Raw genomic sequence first — 16,076 nt, 5'->3', positions numbered from 1 at the left:
GTACTCACTTTAATTAAAATATTATTCTACTTTTAGATTTACGTATAAACGATTTTCCTCGTCAGGTAACTTCAGTGACCCAACAAGTGTAACGAATTTAATAAAATGAAAATTGAAAAACTGAGCTATTTGATAATATCTTCACAGTTTTTCATAAGACATATTTTTTATATATATTTATATTATTCTTAATTCGAAAATGAATATAATGACTATTATTTATATAGTTAAATGAATAGAGTAAAAAATAATTTTTCCTTAAACAAAATTGAATTAAGCTGCTTGTTGTAGTTAGCAATAATATTTTACCAAATAGAAACTGTCAAAATAATATTTTAGCAAATCCAATTACCTATCCGTAATTATCCGGATCAGGTAAACACCTGATTCGGATATGGAAATGCGAGACGGAAACAGGAAGAGATTTCGGAACCTCGAGGATATTATTTAATACCTATTAAATCTAATTAATAGTAGATCCAGATTTCAACAACAAAAATGGAGTAAATATTATTATTAATATTGATTAAAATTATAATATAATATACCTATATTCTAGCACAGATTAAAAATAACCACAAAGTAAACACTTAAAGCGTAGCGTAAATTGAAACGTGCGACATGCTTACAATTTAATTATACTGCAAATAAACAATAATGACTAAAAGTGTATTTTTTAATTAATTTATAAGCAAATTTTAATTAATACACTGTTTTAGTAAAGTCATGTATTTTAATAGTGCTGTGCTCACAATAAGTGTTATTTTTAATAATTTACAGTGTGTATACTAGCCGTCAATTGTAAAATAATGCTAGTGATATTTTAGAATAAAAAAGATTGTATAAGATAAATATTAAAATTCTTAAAAATTATATAGCGGTATTTAGCAATAATTCTGCTGTTTTATAACTTAAGGAGTAGAGTTAACACTCTACTCGACTCTACTTAACAAGTAATAGTACATTTTATTCTAAAATATCATATTTCATAAATTATTTAAATTTTTTTAAATTTTAATTAATGTAACTTACCGAGACTCGCGTCGTATGTGTTCATATACTCTGACGTCATGAACTGAGAGACTAGTGCTGTCTTTCCAACGCCCGCATCACCGAGCAGTACTACTCGATATTTTGGTATCTATAGAAAAAAATATATTACTTCAGAGGTTAGCAAAAATATTTAATTAATAATTCTAAAACAACTTGTAAGTTCACACTCACGCACTCGTACAAAGCACTTGCATATTTTTTACTAACTTTAATGTTTAAAATATTATAGAAAAGGAAAGAAAGGTATAAATAACGACTTTATTGTTCTTGAAATTGTTTTTAAAAATCTGAACTCAGGTGCTAATGATGGAAACACACATTGGATTTTTTTAAAACTAAAATAATCTAATGATTACGTAAATTCGATAATTCGACTTTTAATAATTAATGTAATGTGTAATGACTGCCATGTTAAAATAATTAATCTTATGTTATTTAAATATTCTGTATAGGTAATAATCATGATATTTTTTTCACAGAATATTAATATTGTACACATTTTTTATTAATATAATATGAATATTTCCAATATGTTTTGATTAATTAAGAGACAAAGCATGACATTCTCCTCTTGGTAAGCCTCATGTCAGCCCGCAACTAATGAAATGTTTTTCGTAACATTGTTTCTTAGAACTTATTCTGTGATTTCTTAACATTAATATATAAGTTATTTTATCTAATATTATTATTCATTCATTTCTCAATTATTACTATCATAGCGAAATTAAAATGTATCTAGCTTATAAAACGGTTAGGATTAAATTACACTTAAAAGTAAAATCTATACTAATATAATAAAGCGGAAGAGTTTGTTTGTTTGTTTGTTTGTTTGTTTGTTTGAACGCTAAGATCTCTGGATCTACTGGTCCGATTTTCATTGTTTTTGTTTTGTATGAAAGCTGCATTCTTCAGAAGTGCTATAGGCTATATAACATTACATTACACATATATACTAATATATTTTAAAGTACTTTCTAATTTGACATGCAATTTATTCTGCCATGTTAATAACAACCGTCGTTGCTACGCGACCGCTACCGCGACGTTTTGATATTCATCCTTATGAAAATAAATATAATAGTCACTTTTAGCAGATTGAAATTATTTTTTTTATTTTTATTCTAGATTGAAATTATAGTTTACTGTATAACATACTAATAAATAATTAAGGAGATGTCACTGATTCCAAATGACCTAGCCACCTAGCGGGCGGCACAGTATGACCGACGCTAACGGGCAGATGACGTTGACGGTTTTATAAATTTTCATACATTTTCGAACTATTGTAAATGTTTATGTAATTATTTGCTGTTTATAATTAATTTGAGCTACACTTTGGTTCTCTTCTTATTTTATTTGATATTGCCCGCTAAAATTATCCTACTTAATACAGAGAAATGTTTAGTTATTTCGTAGAGTCGATAGCTATGTACGCACGCACGGAAAACTTTAGGTACTTTTTCTAATATTAAGAATACCTATCCTTTAGTTACTTTTAATCCTTTTGTTGGTTAATTTCAATAACTTGGATAATTTTTTCTAATAATGTGTATCTAATTATTATTCTTTGTGATTATTTAAGCCTATATTTTCTTACTAATTCTATTGAAAATTGAAAATAATTTCATGAATATATTTAATAAATATTCTTATAGTTGAAGCAGGCGTAGCCGCGTCCGGGTCCACTAGTAATTTAATAATCTTTCAAATTAACATACATATTATTTTCCTGTAAACTAATAAAAAGTGCCATTTTTTTAGTTGTTTATAAATAAAGAAATGTCTTATACGTGCCCTTCTCTATTTCCTATCAATTCCATTTGTCATTTTATTTTCCATCAAAAGCTAGGATGTTGCATATATATTAAAAATTCTTTATCGATTTTGGTTCCGGCTATAGATAGTTTTATTTCAGATATTCGACAATTCTAGTTACGGAATTCCACTATAACCGTAATAGGAACAAAAACATAAAAAATATCCATTTTACAACTTAAAAGAACTCGAATCATTATTTTCATAAAGACATTTATTTCCTTCTTTATTTGCTCCGAGCGAATATTAGAAAAAAAAATATTGAACAACTTCATGACAATAAAAAGAAACGGTGTATGATTGTCGAGATTCGTTAGAAGTTTTATATAGCATTATGAGCAAAGTTCACTTTACGTTTAGAACTTGGAACTTTTTAAAGGACTTTTTGTTCCAATATACGCTACGACAACTAACTTTGAAGTTTTAGTTGAAAAATATGAATATTTCATTGTCTAGAAAGTACATTTCATAATTAAGTTCGTTATAAATATACATATTTTGTAACGTTACTTTTTGTATTTATTTATTCCTCGTTATCATGTTATATAATAAGGTATGATAAAAGTAATATTTTTTTCTTACTTTCTTTTTATTATTATTCCTGCTTCATTCATTTTTAAATTCAAGTCAATAAATCAGAATGATAAATAGAAATAAAAAATAAAGCTTCTATAGATCTATTATTGTAAGCCACTAGAATATAAACATATTTAAATAATAAATTATTCTAAAACTCTATTTATTTACTGTAAAAACGTTTCCTTTAATAGCTTACAGGGTCTAATTCGTCTTCATCCGGTGTGTCAAGGCTGGCGGAGTCGACTGGCCGGTAGCCGGAGCAGCATGAGCCGTCAAATGGAGATCTATCGGATGCCCTGTGGACAATTTAGGCATAGAAGTGCTATTTTTAAATAATAGTATATTATAAATATATATATTTAGTTTCAATATTTATATTTTTCATTTCTTATACATTTAAAAATGCATTCAAACAAGTTATTTAAAACTTTAAAATATTTCTGTTATTTCAAATAAAATAATGTTAGCATCGCAACTTAACGATGCAATGAATGAGGTCCACATACCAATGTACAAATGTTTAAACTAGTAATGTGCTAGCTTATATAAAAATACATTTTCTGCTATAACTGTAGCAAGCCACATAAAATTTTGTTATGCTTTTGAATATCTTAAAAACACCTAAGAAAAAAAATAGTGAGGCAGGGTGCGGCGCAGGGGAACAAAGTGTGACTGTAAACGCAAAAGATTCTGGGTTCGATCCTCACTCGAGGAAATTAAAATATTTATTTAAATATATATTTTTACTAGCGGCCCGCTCGCGGTTTTACCCGCGTGAACTATGTTATTATTAATTTCTGTCTCCATGGCTACGTCCTAATGACGTCTATGCAAAATTTGAGACTCCTAGCATTTGTAGTAATGAAGTTTCATACAAACTTTCGACCCCAAAAACAACCCCTTAGGAGTCGAATATTGCAAATTCCCGTCTTAGCGAGCACCTACGTCCTATAAGTAACTCCTATGCAAAATTTGAGATTCCTAGCACATGTAGTTTCTGAGATTTCGTGATGAGTGAGTGACCTTTCGATTTTATATATATAAGATGTCTTCGCTCTGAGTTCCGCAACTCAATATGCAATGGCTCCAAAATTCGGCGGAAAGTGAGCAGCGAAGAGTCTTAACACTACACTCCCTCTGCCTACCCTGTTACATGCGTGATTCAGCGTGAAACTGAAAAAAAAAATACTAAATAAAAAAAATAGTACTATACAATATAGTACTGAAGCAATTTTTTAAACAGAACCCTCCTAGGGGACTCGTCACGCTATTTTGTAATCAGTTAACCAGACATCAGATAACAAGTTTGTAAGTCCTTGGTCCATTCGAATATATTTTTATTTCTATATCTATTACAAGCTACATGTACGTTATGGACCAAATGATTACGACGTTAGTAATAGTGCTTGGACATTATGAATAATAACTGGTAAAATTAGTATTTTTGTAATATAACTTAAATGCGGAGCAGTGAGAGGGGAGAGACTTTCAGAAAATGAAAAACGGAAAGATGTATCACAAAAATTTGCTCAACTAATAATTAACTCTCATGTATGAAAAAGTAATAATACATTTTCCAAAACCATTCAGAGCTTCACTTCCACCCAAATTTGAAACACTGCGTGTTAAAGCATGTAAGCCGCAGTTTATCTTACTGAATTGAGGAAAATGAAAAGATCTCTCTCCCGCCTATCTATTATGTCCTTGTGAAAAGGAGAAAACAGTGCCACCATTTTTACTATCAGATGCTCAAAGATGGGCAAATAAATCTTATAATAATAAAAAATAACTGAAGCCTCGTTTCGAAGGAAATTAATATTTTCAGTATTCCGGTACCAAGGGCGTTAAATTACGCTTCGAAAAATTCGGCAGAAAGTAGGGAACAGAGTGTTTTAACACCAGGTTCCCTTGCCTGCTGTATACGGGATGTATCCCGAAGCTAATTTAGATAAATAATTACCTGCTATTCGTAGAATTAACAGATGTATTAGAACGACTGCGTCTATTGCAAATGGAGTCACCGCAGTTCACGACGCCGCCCTTGGTGGTGATCGAGAATGTTCTCAATCTGTACAGGTCGTCGGACAGGCGCGGGTTGTAGGGCTTCTCTGGTAGAGAGCAGACCCTCGGCCTGGAGTGTTCGACCACTGTAAAAATACTTTGCGTGAAAATTTTAACACTCGTCTATACATCTTAACTATTATTATAAAGCTGGAGACTTAAAACTTAACTTAACTTAGCTTCACGCTCTATCCCTAGAGCTAATAAAATAAGAAAGAATTACTTTATAAATATGGAGAAAAAGTAAAAAAAATGAAAAATATTGTATTGACCTGTAAAATTGTATATCACAATATAAATCCTAACAGGAAAATACTTGTACGGTTTTGTGAACATGGAGAGGTACAATAAAGTTAATAGGCAGAAGCTTTAAGCCTCTGTCTCTATAAGACTGCTAGAGTCATTGAAATATAACGCTACTGTGTGCTATATTGTCCACCACAATCATAAATGAATTAATATTTTAAGTAGTATTCCTAGTCACTCAAAAGATTGCAGGTTATCTACAAGTAAATTTTTCAACGAGGCAAAGCACGGCGTTGAACTCCGCCACTCAACGGGCAACGTCTTCGAAGAATTTGACGGAAATGAGGAACGGGAGAATGCTGTGTGAGATACAATGTCAAGCTAAAAATAAAAGGAAATAGCTAAGTAATGGGTATAATTTAAGAAAAATTGCATTTCATAGCTTCCAATGTACGACAGTCATATATTGTACCAATTTAATCCTTATGAAACTCGAACAACTGTATAACAACTGCGAACGGTTGAAAACTTTTAGGAGGTGAAATAATTTCAACAGGCTTCTATATAATTTTAGTTTCACATTGTTTCACAGCTTAATTCATATAGTTACAATTATAGTAAGCATTTTTTTTCTTGTATATAGATTGATGCAGAGATAACCTAGAGTCAAGACACTCAGTTCTTCAGTTATCGCCCAAAACAAAGAAATAGCATACACTAGTCTATATATATATAAAAGGACTTGTCCTCACTGACTGAGGTAAGACGCACGCACAGCCGTAACCGCTGATGGTAGAAACGTTAAATTTGGACAAAAGTTTACTTTTGTAATCTGGACATCCACTAAGAAGGGATTTTGAAAAATTTTAACCCTAAAGGGGTGAAATAGGGGTTCAAAGTTTGTATGGAAAAAAATTTAAATCAGCACCGATTTTTATAAAATTTGAAATATTGATTTTTAAAAGTATTTAATTGAACACGTGTTTCATCGTTTTCTAGAATTCTTCCCCTAAGGATGCAAATAAGGGGTTGAAAGTTTGTATAGGTTTTTTTTAAATCGTCACCAATTTTTATAAAATTTGAAATTCAGACTCTTAAACGTATATAATTAAACACATGTTTCATGGTTTTTTAGAATTCACCCCCTAAGGGTGCAAATAAGGGGTTGAAAGTTTGTATGGGAAAATTCTCAAATCGCCACCGATTTTTATAAAATTTAATATTTAGACTCTTAAAAATATTTAATTGAACATATGTTTCATGGGTTATTAGAATTCACCCTTAAATACGCAAGCGAAGCTGCGCGCGTCCTCTAGTTATAAATATATACGTAATATATATTTCTTAAGTAGGATTTGAACCCACTTCTTTCAGTAGCGCTCATAACAATTGCGCCACAATGGTATTAGAGCTTTCCTAGTAAAGTTATTTTGTTTTCTGTCTTTATTTATAAACTTCGCTCTGCAACTGGCGCTCAAAGGCCGTAAACAACTAGATTGAAGATATCTTTTATTACTTTGTAAGTTTGTAGAACAAGACTTAGCAACACCTTATAACAATAATGTGATTTTATAGAGCTCTTTTAAAAAATAGAATTATAGACCTTTAAAACAATTTAATATGGGCGTATTTCATATAATATTTTTTAGATTCTCATTTTTTTCCTGATATCGTAGCAGTTACTAAGAACTTAGTTTTTAAACACTCCGTTCTCCATTTATCGCCTGAATTTCAGCCAGGAAAAAAAGTCCACGACCCTCTACAGTCAGTCCCTATCCACGCGAAACTGTAGACGAAAAATTGTAGTTTCTTTCTATACAATTTTATCATTGTAATTATAGAACACTTAAATCTGCTATAAGTAGCTAATAATAATTAATTATATGTCTGTCGCAGCATACTTAAATATTTAGGGGCTAAAGTATCTATTTTTTTCATGTTTTTATATATTGAAATAAATTATCTATATTGTTTCACGTAAATATTTTATGAATATTACAAAACAAAGCCAGATGAAACGCTAGTATATATTACCGGGGTAGTTGGAGTATTCAACTCAATGGGATGACCTGATTCAGTCCGCTCGGAAGCCATAAAATATCGCATCCATTCTCGTGTGGCTGAACGCATTTACTGCCGTACTTATTGATAATATACTATGTGGAATAAAATAAGATTACTTGTATAAGGAAATGTTCTTTTTAAAGTAGATTTTATTTCAATTATCCGTAAGTATATGTTTTCTAAGATGTTTAGAGTGTTATTTGAAAGAAAGAAATGAAAATACTTTTGTTAGACGTATGAACATGTAGACGTTGCGAGATTTGAATCCGCGCTAAAGGTTATTTGTCCATACGCTCACCACTTGTCCATACGCTCTTATTTTACGCTCTAATTTTGACGTAATTATATCTTTTTATACATTATACGAATATCTACTTACTGTGGACTCACGAGATCACTTTGTATTGTCTTTCCCATTGGACTGCTTTTAAAACTATAATATTCAATACATTTTGCTCTAAGCTGATTATTTCTTTTTCGTCTTTTACAATCGGCTTCACTTTTATACCGCATATTGCTCGATAGGTAGACAGAACCTAGAGTCCAGTCACTCTGTCGTTTATTTTCCGTATGTATCAAAACTATGCATGATAAAGGCAGAATTTTGTCCAATGGTGATTTATATGACAAAGAATATAGAGATGTTGTAAATGAGAAATGAAAATATATTGATTGATTGACAAAACAGAATTTACTATTTTTATAATATATGATATAACATTCTAATATTGCATATTATAATATTAAACCACTAGGAAGCATTGAAATTTTAATAGAACAGCTTAATCATTGGACTTTGCAGCTATCACCAAAGTATTAGTTTCTAAAATGGAGAAGTCGTGCCTGGGAATAATTAACCAAAGCTCATTACGTCCTGGTGAGAAATTATAAAAGCACACAAAAGATAAATCTATTAAATGTTTAATAACGTGTGGCGGAAAATTTTAAGTGACACAGGAAAGTCATGAAAATTTTAGGTTTTATGAATTGGATCTTCATTCAGTTAAATAATTATTTCTCGTTTTATATTTCCTCGCTCCTATCCTCCTAGATATTGGTATACAAAACAGGCAAGCTCGAGTCCCGTTTTGTTCAATTTTTTTTACGCTTCCCTACTAAAATATATTTTTTTCGTAATATTGAATAATCTATACTATAATAACAGTAAAAGTCTGCCTGTTTATCGGCTCTGGACGTTCCGTTCAGCTGCATAGCTTAATTAACCGACTGTGCAAAGCGATATTTTCAAATAAAGAGAAGTCGTGACAAAGAATAATTAACCAGTGTGAAACGCCACACTCATTAAATCCCGGTGGAATCCGGAAATTTCCGGAAAAAACACACAAAAGATAAATCTGTTAAAAGCGCAATTAACATTCGTGAATATATGAATATTAAATGAACATGTACTACTGCTGAAACACGTTCATAAAAAACCGAGGCTTACTTTTTGTATAAAAATATTTGAACTTTTATATGAAAAAATATACGATTCGATTAGTGAATGAATGGAACGCGATGTGATTGACCTTTTACAGTACAGTGGCGGACTGCCTTTGTCACAATAATTATTTATTTTTTAAAAAAAGATTAGGCAGTAGTAAAAATGGCATTTTCTAATTTTCGCTACTTGACATTAGGTCGAAGTGTGATGACACTAGGTTCGTACTGTCAACTCAGATGTATGCAGGAAGTTGAGTGAGGAAAAATAATAAAACATATTCCTAATGTAAGGCGTCACGATGGCGTCTCTACCTATTTTACTTAGAAGTTACAAAAATCCGTAATATAATACAAACAAGGACGTTCACCTCTACACTGTGGCAATTATTTGAATTGTGAAATAGATATTTCGGGGTTAACAACCGCGTGTGAGTCAACTATTGGTTTTTGTGTAATATATTGAGATACACTCTTTTGTAAGATTTTTTTTAAACTACTTGTGTCTTTACTTCTCCGCATTTTTGGAGTCACTCAGCTCTCCATTCCATATTAAATCATATGCCACTATTAGATAAACTAAAAAAACAAAATATAATTTATATTAAAAAAAAAACTATTTAACCGGATTAATCACGTATAATTTAATATTATAGAGTTTTGGAAACCCGAAGTTTCGACGGGTAACCACCCGTGACCACGGACTACTGTAAAGTATTCGAAAGTTTAGGTTTCCAAAAATGTATAATACTAAATATGCGCGATTAATCCAGTTAAATAGTTATTAGTTTCATTTTAAAAGTGTAATAATCGTGAAAATCAATGATCTTATTTATAATACATAATTATTATTCCTTCAAGTGCGACTCCAATTCATAACTTCCGGTTTATTTAGTCAGCTATTTTACAATTAAAATACTATGGCACAAATCTAATTTTAGACTTTTGCAAAAAAATATTTCAATATAAATATTTATAAACAATATATTAGCTCACCTGGCAGCTCCAAAAAGTTAGAGGTTCGCCTTTGCCGACCGCGCATTGTGTTTTGGAAGTTAAGCGGTCCAATATCCTCCACTGAGTCGCAATTAGATACTGTCGACTCGCGCGACCCTCGCCTGCTTGCTAAGTATGCAAGACCTCCCTTCATTGATCCTCTTCTCATCGGGGAGCACGGCCTACTAATGCTGGTTGATCGCGTTTGAGGAGTATCGTCTGTGAGATCTGTCAAATCTGATGTAGATTTCCGGCAAATGCGGGAGGATGTTTCCGTCGCCTCATCATCAGCGTCATTAACAACCGCTGACGGCGTACCGGGCATCGCATCAATGGAATCATCTGTATGACTCGAAATAATGCTGGGAGATGTCACCAACCGTGGAGAGCTCACTGTGGAAGTGGAACTGTATAATTTTCTGGTTCTATTAGGAGAAACGTATCCAGGGTTGGTGTGGATGTGAACTGGTGGCGGCTTCGGTGATCTGGATTTTTCGCGTCTACTGTGCTTCAGAGAAGTTGTGTAATGGAGACCGTGATGAGGTCGGTCAATGTTGCAAGGGCTTATTCGTTCGGAAGGTGATTCGGCAACCTGTGGGAAATGAAAGTGCCTTGGACTTGCTGGACTCCGGTGACCATGCGCAATCGGACTCTTAGGTGGGCCATGCTTATCATAGCTACAGCCAGATTGAGGAGTATAGTATCCTGAAGAGGAAGTGCTGGATGTAATAGAAGGGCTTTTTTGCGGAAAAATGAAGTGTCGAGGACTTTTAGGAGTGAGCGGCTTTGGGGAAAGAGGGGGATACCCACTAGGGCTGTTCACTGCCATCATTAGATTTTCACCTTTATGGCCACGGTCGAAGATTCATTTCCTCGTGATCTGCAAAAAAGAAATATATATATAAATAACAGATAGCTCTAGTATTTAAAATAGTAAGTATTGACTATATTCATATGCAAATTCTAAATAAAGAAATCCTAAGTGTCAGTTAGCAATATTAGAATTTAAAAAAACTAATAATATGAAACAATGATATATATCATTATTTGATTTATTTATAAATTTATTTAAATTAAGTAAAAGCAGAAATTCATTACAATTTAGAAATATTAATATTCTATTGCATACCAATTTTATTAAATGCCATTGTACTAAAACGCTTTAGACAGGCTCTAATTACAAAATTAATTATCCGGGCACACGTGTTCTCTTATTATAAATTATAATTTCAATGAGCAAATTTTGTTAGAGTACAATCAATCTAGTGGTGTCTACAAAGGGAAACAGGTTCAAAATATTCTCAAATATGTTGACAGTGTGTTAAGACACTCCGTTTATATGTTCTGTCAACTCTTCAAGACAAAACATGTTGTGGCGGAACGTACAGTCGCACTTAATCTTACCAGAGAAATCTAGGATTAAAGGAGGAGGATTAAAGCTCGAATGATATTCCCTTATCTCCACTTCGAAACGGAGATTGTGCGGGATACAGCGTGAAGCTGATTTAATTTAATTTTTTTAATACCCTCTTATGAGGGTCAGACGCCCACTGTGCTACAATAGCCTCAAGCCGTTGCAATTATTATAGGTCTCTTATTTCAATTATTATATCTATATATATCTCTTATTTCAATTATTATATCTATTATTATATCTATATATTTTTTGTTTTTATGTATCTTGTAAACTTATTAGATGAAACCAAATTACAGATTAGTATTACATTAAAAAGGCGCAAAAAAGAAAAAAAAGGTAACGATAAAATTAAATATTTAAGCTAATATAAGAATATATTTGTGTGGGCGTAACGCTATTACATGCAATAAGCGTAGGTAGATTATAGTCACGTGTCAACTGACCTACGATACTAGGAATTTTATTATTGTCTCTGAACGAATATTATTATTTTTTTCAGCTTCAACAGAGTAAGCAGGAGCACTGCTCTTAAGACCTTCCGTTTCCCTCTTTCCTCCGAAATCTGAAGGCATCGTTTGTCCAGTGGCGGAACACAACGCCGCTCTTTGCCTCGACACCAGAGGGAAGAAATGAAAATATTAAATATTTCAATCTTCGGAGATATCAGAGATTTCCCATACATTTGGAAGGAAAAGAATTATAATTTTTGTACTACTTTTTAATTGTATTTACTCTTTTTAATTAATAAATTAAGTTAAAATTATTTTTTGGTTTTTTTCAGCCTACCGTCTGTAGCTAACTTAACTCACGTCAAAATAAAAAAAAACACCCGTCCATTTTATATAAGCTATAATTACTTTACAAGTACCTTTGAAGTGAAACAGAAAAGGACCATACATTATTAGATTATAAGACTAATACGATTAATATCCTTAGTAAAGTAATAAATAAAATGTTGAAAGGAGCCAGTCTCCTCTGGATAACGTCACCTGGTTGCGACATTGTCGGTCGCTGGAGGGGAACGGTTTTACGAGGCGAAACTTTTTAGTGATTAATGTAACTTGGATATTGGGATCAGCTTTTTTTCAACAGCAACCCCCATTTTCTAACATAATGGAAGAAAAAAAATGTTTGTTATAAAAAATATATAAATTTAAGTCTCATAAATCCTTAGGTAAATGTTTAGCCTTTTTAATTTTTTTTGCTTTATCAAGTATATACCTTGCAGTACGGAGAAACAATCTAGTGTCGAGGCAATCCGTTCGAATTTGAGATATAGTATATTGAATGCTGCGCTTTATTTCTCCTGAGTACTTATATTACATGAAAATATTTAATGTACAGACACGTTTTTTAACTAATGTATTATAATTAAAAAAAATCAGCTTCACGCTGTATGCCATATTTGATAGGGTAGACATAGGGAAATTTGTATTAAGACACTCCGCTCCCCACTTCTGGCAGAATTCTGGAGACATTGCGTATTGAGTGGCGGAGCTCAACGCCGCGCTTTGCCTCGACACCAGAGCAAAGAAATGAAAATATTAAAATAATAATTTCCTCAAGTGAGAATCGAACCCACAACCAACGTTTACAGTCAAACGCTTGTGCCTCTGCACCACGACTGGCCTGAATTATTAACGGGATGACTTATGCTTATATTTAAGTAATAATAGCTGGTAATCTAATAATATACCAACTCAAACATTTGGATATGTATCAATTAACAGATATAATTGTATACTCGTACCGTTCTGTTTATACTCGTATGCCCACAAACTGTTAGAACGGATCTAATTTGTCTTTCGAGCCCTCCACCGACATAAGCAACAGAAATCAACTTCAAAGGAATTGTATAAAATATCTAAATCGTTTTATATAAAACGTGTTCGAAGTTCCTTAGTACATTAGAATATAGTCTATATTGGTCATTGAAAGTAGGAGTTAGAAGTAAATAAGGGGGATCGACTTCCCCTGGCCGTTGGGGCACTTTAATTTGAAACGTATGCTAATGCCGCGATAGCAGTTTCATTATACGATGTCTATTCAAAGAGCTTTTTCTAAGCAATGCAGGCTTGATAATTAAGTTAGTGTACAGACATTTATTTAACGTTTTTATTAAAGCCTGTGATTTGATCTGTTGGTCTTCGTAATTATTGAAAATATGATATTTGAATATAGTGCCTATATAATTATGATATTTGTGTGTTTGTGAGTTTAATTTTACTGAACTAGTTAAGATTTTTAATTTCAAAATGTTATAAATATTTAATTAGTAACAGGGTTGGCAAGAGAAACGTATTGTTAACAAATTTTCGTCCTTTAGTACTTTTTGCCCAATTTTCGAGAAATTGCATGGTAAGGTTCAGAACTCTACGCAGCGCTCTGTTTCCTTACCAGACTAAGACCTCGAGAAGAATTCCCCGAGTCTTTCGTCCGAGTGGGAAAAGAACCCATAAACGTCGCGTAGGATGCAGCCAGCTATTATTAAAATATTAAAAAAGAGCTGTTGTAAGTATGTTTCTATATATAACAGAGTATATAAATTATCATATTGTAAAAGGTATTATTAATATCTACATATATTTTTAGTATAAAGGGTTAGAGCTGCTTATAATATATTGATCTCGTTTTAATGATGGACGTTTAAGGACGGATTACGTACCTACATGCCTACCTACATATTCTCTATATAGACCCTTTTCGTTCCTAGCTCATTTTGATTAATATTTAGTTATTCAAGTTGAAGAGAAGTACAGACCTAATAATGTCCTTGAAAATAATAATATTTGGTATAAATCCATGTTATTTATTTGTGGATTCGAAAATAGTTCTTTATCGTCATTCAATATAGAAATACAAAATAGTTTGTTTGCTTAAACCCGCTTATATCTGGAACTATTGGTTCAAATCCTAAAAGTATTTTAGTGCTAGTTAGCTCATTTACCGAGGAAGGCTATAGGTTAAATTACATCATATTAATGACACTGAATTGACATTGTCTTGAATTCAAGCAAAAAGCGGAGAACGGAGTCTGTTGGCTTTTAAGTCTCTCTGTCTAAAGCTGCAAAAAATCAATTCATCACGTTGATAAAACCAAAACTTACTTGCTTACATAACTATACATACCTAACCACGAATATTTACTACTTGTTTGCAATGAGCATTTACGGATTTATTAAGATGCCTTACTATATGATATAGGATACTAGAGTTCTAAAAACGACAAGAAAATAAGAAAAAAAACTCATTTCCTACACGAACAGAGTCGCGAGCCCCACATATAGAAAATAAGATAGCACTTATCATTTAAAAGAAACAATCACATTAGATACTGCTTTCGACATTGACTGATTGTCTGTCCGTCTAACCTTAACTAAGCTTTTCAAATTGTCTTAATATCTAAACACGAGATCTGATTGATTATATTTCTTGGCGTTATTTAAAATCAAATATTCTACTATTTTTCTAAGCGTCAAGTTAAGTGGAGTTTTTCTAATGTAGAATTACTGTAACCATCGTATATGTAGCCATTAAATATGTACATATAAACGAGGAACTGAAAATTATTAAAATTATTATATTGATTAAAACGAGTACAGGTTTGAGGAACCCATAACCTTCGTCTTTACAATAGGAAGCACTGAGTCACTACGGTCTATGCATTAGTATACCTTTAATATACTTAAATGGTCATTTACGACGAAACTAAAGTGCTAGAAATATAAGGCCATTAAAGAAATAACCTGGTGAACTCCTTTATCCAGTGTCCAATTACTGTATTGCGTGCCTTAGAGAAATTATCATAAGAAATTATTATGTATTTTCTTTTAAATTTCTTATGGGACTATCAAATATGAACTAAATAACTATAATATTCGTATAGGTAGGTACCTATATATACCATAACTATAATATTCATATAGGTAGGTACCTATAATAATATACGAGCATGCGTGTTGAGTGATGGAACTTAACACCGCGTTTTGCCTCGATATACTATTTTATGATGAAATATTTCATTTTTCTAAAAGGAAATCGAATTCACAACTGTCGGGTTTATTGTCACACGCTTGTGTCCCTGCACTATGACGACATCAGTTATAACTCTTGTATTTTCCTTAAATATTATCATTTATATAGAATTCGAACAGAGCCAGAGAGCTTCGGCAGAGCTGCCTTCCGAACCGGTGGTAGCTTTTTGTTCATATGTTCATTCGACGATTCAAAAGTGCTTATTATAAATTTATTTGAATAAAGAATATTTTGAATTTGAATTTTAACGAAAGAAAGATAAATACCTCAGTGAATTTTACTATTAATATTCGATATCGAAAGATTGAAAGAACTATTTACATCCTAAAGTTTGTCTCTATATAAAAATAACAATAACTAGTGGTTACAT

At 31.9% G+C, this 16,076-nt stretch overlaps 1 protein-coding gene across 2 annotated transcripts in view; it reads right to left on the bottom strand.

Moving 5' to 3' along the window:
• Positions 1 to 16,076, bottom strand: part of LOC146533401 (uncharacterized) — a 54,727-nt gene that overhangs the window by 21,542 nt on the left and 17,109 nt on the right. Inside the window, exons 2-6 of one of the 2 annotated variants that reach the window (XM_085194463.1) lie at positions 11,065 to 11,134; positions 10,255 to 10,647; positions 5,408 to 5,594; positions 3,644 to 3,743; positions 1,033 to 1,141 (exon numbers count right to left, since the gene is read on the bottom strand). In XM_085194463.1, the coding sequence (XP_085050589.1) occupies positions 1,033 to 1,141; positions 3,644 to 3,743; positions 5,408 to 5,594; positions 10,255 to 10,647; positions 11,065 to 11,086 (811 nt within the window). In that variant the 5' untranslated portion in view covers positions 11,087 to 11,134. Of the gene's footprint in view, positions 1 to 1,032; positions 1,142 to 3,643; positions 3,744 to 5,407; positions 5,595 to 10,254; positions 11,135 to 16,076 lie in introns of both variants that reach the window. The other variant, XM_085194461.1, reaches the window with a different exon arrangement.

This window comes from Heliconius melpomene, chromosome 12 (assembly GCF_056956725.1).
Source record: "Heliconius melpomene rosina isolate 202511_hmr_F chromosome 12, ASM5695672v1, whole genome shotgun sequence".
NCBI lineage: Eukaryota > Metazoa > Arthropoda > Insecta > Lepidoptera > Nymphalidae > Heliconius > Heliconius melpomene.
The sequence above is the reverse complement of the archived record's forward strand: the minus strand, read 5'-3'. Positions and strand labels throughout refer to the sequence as shown.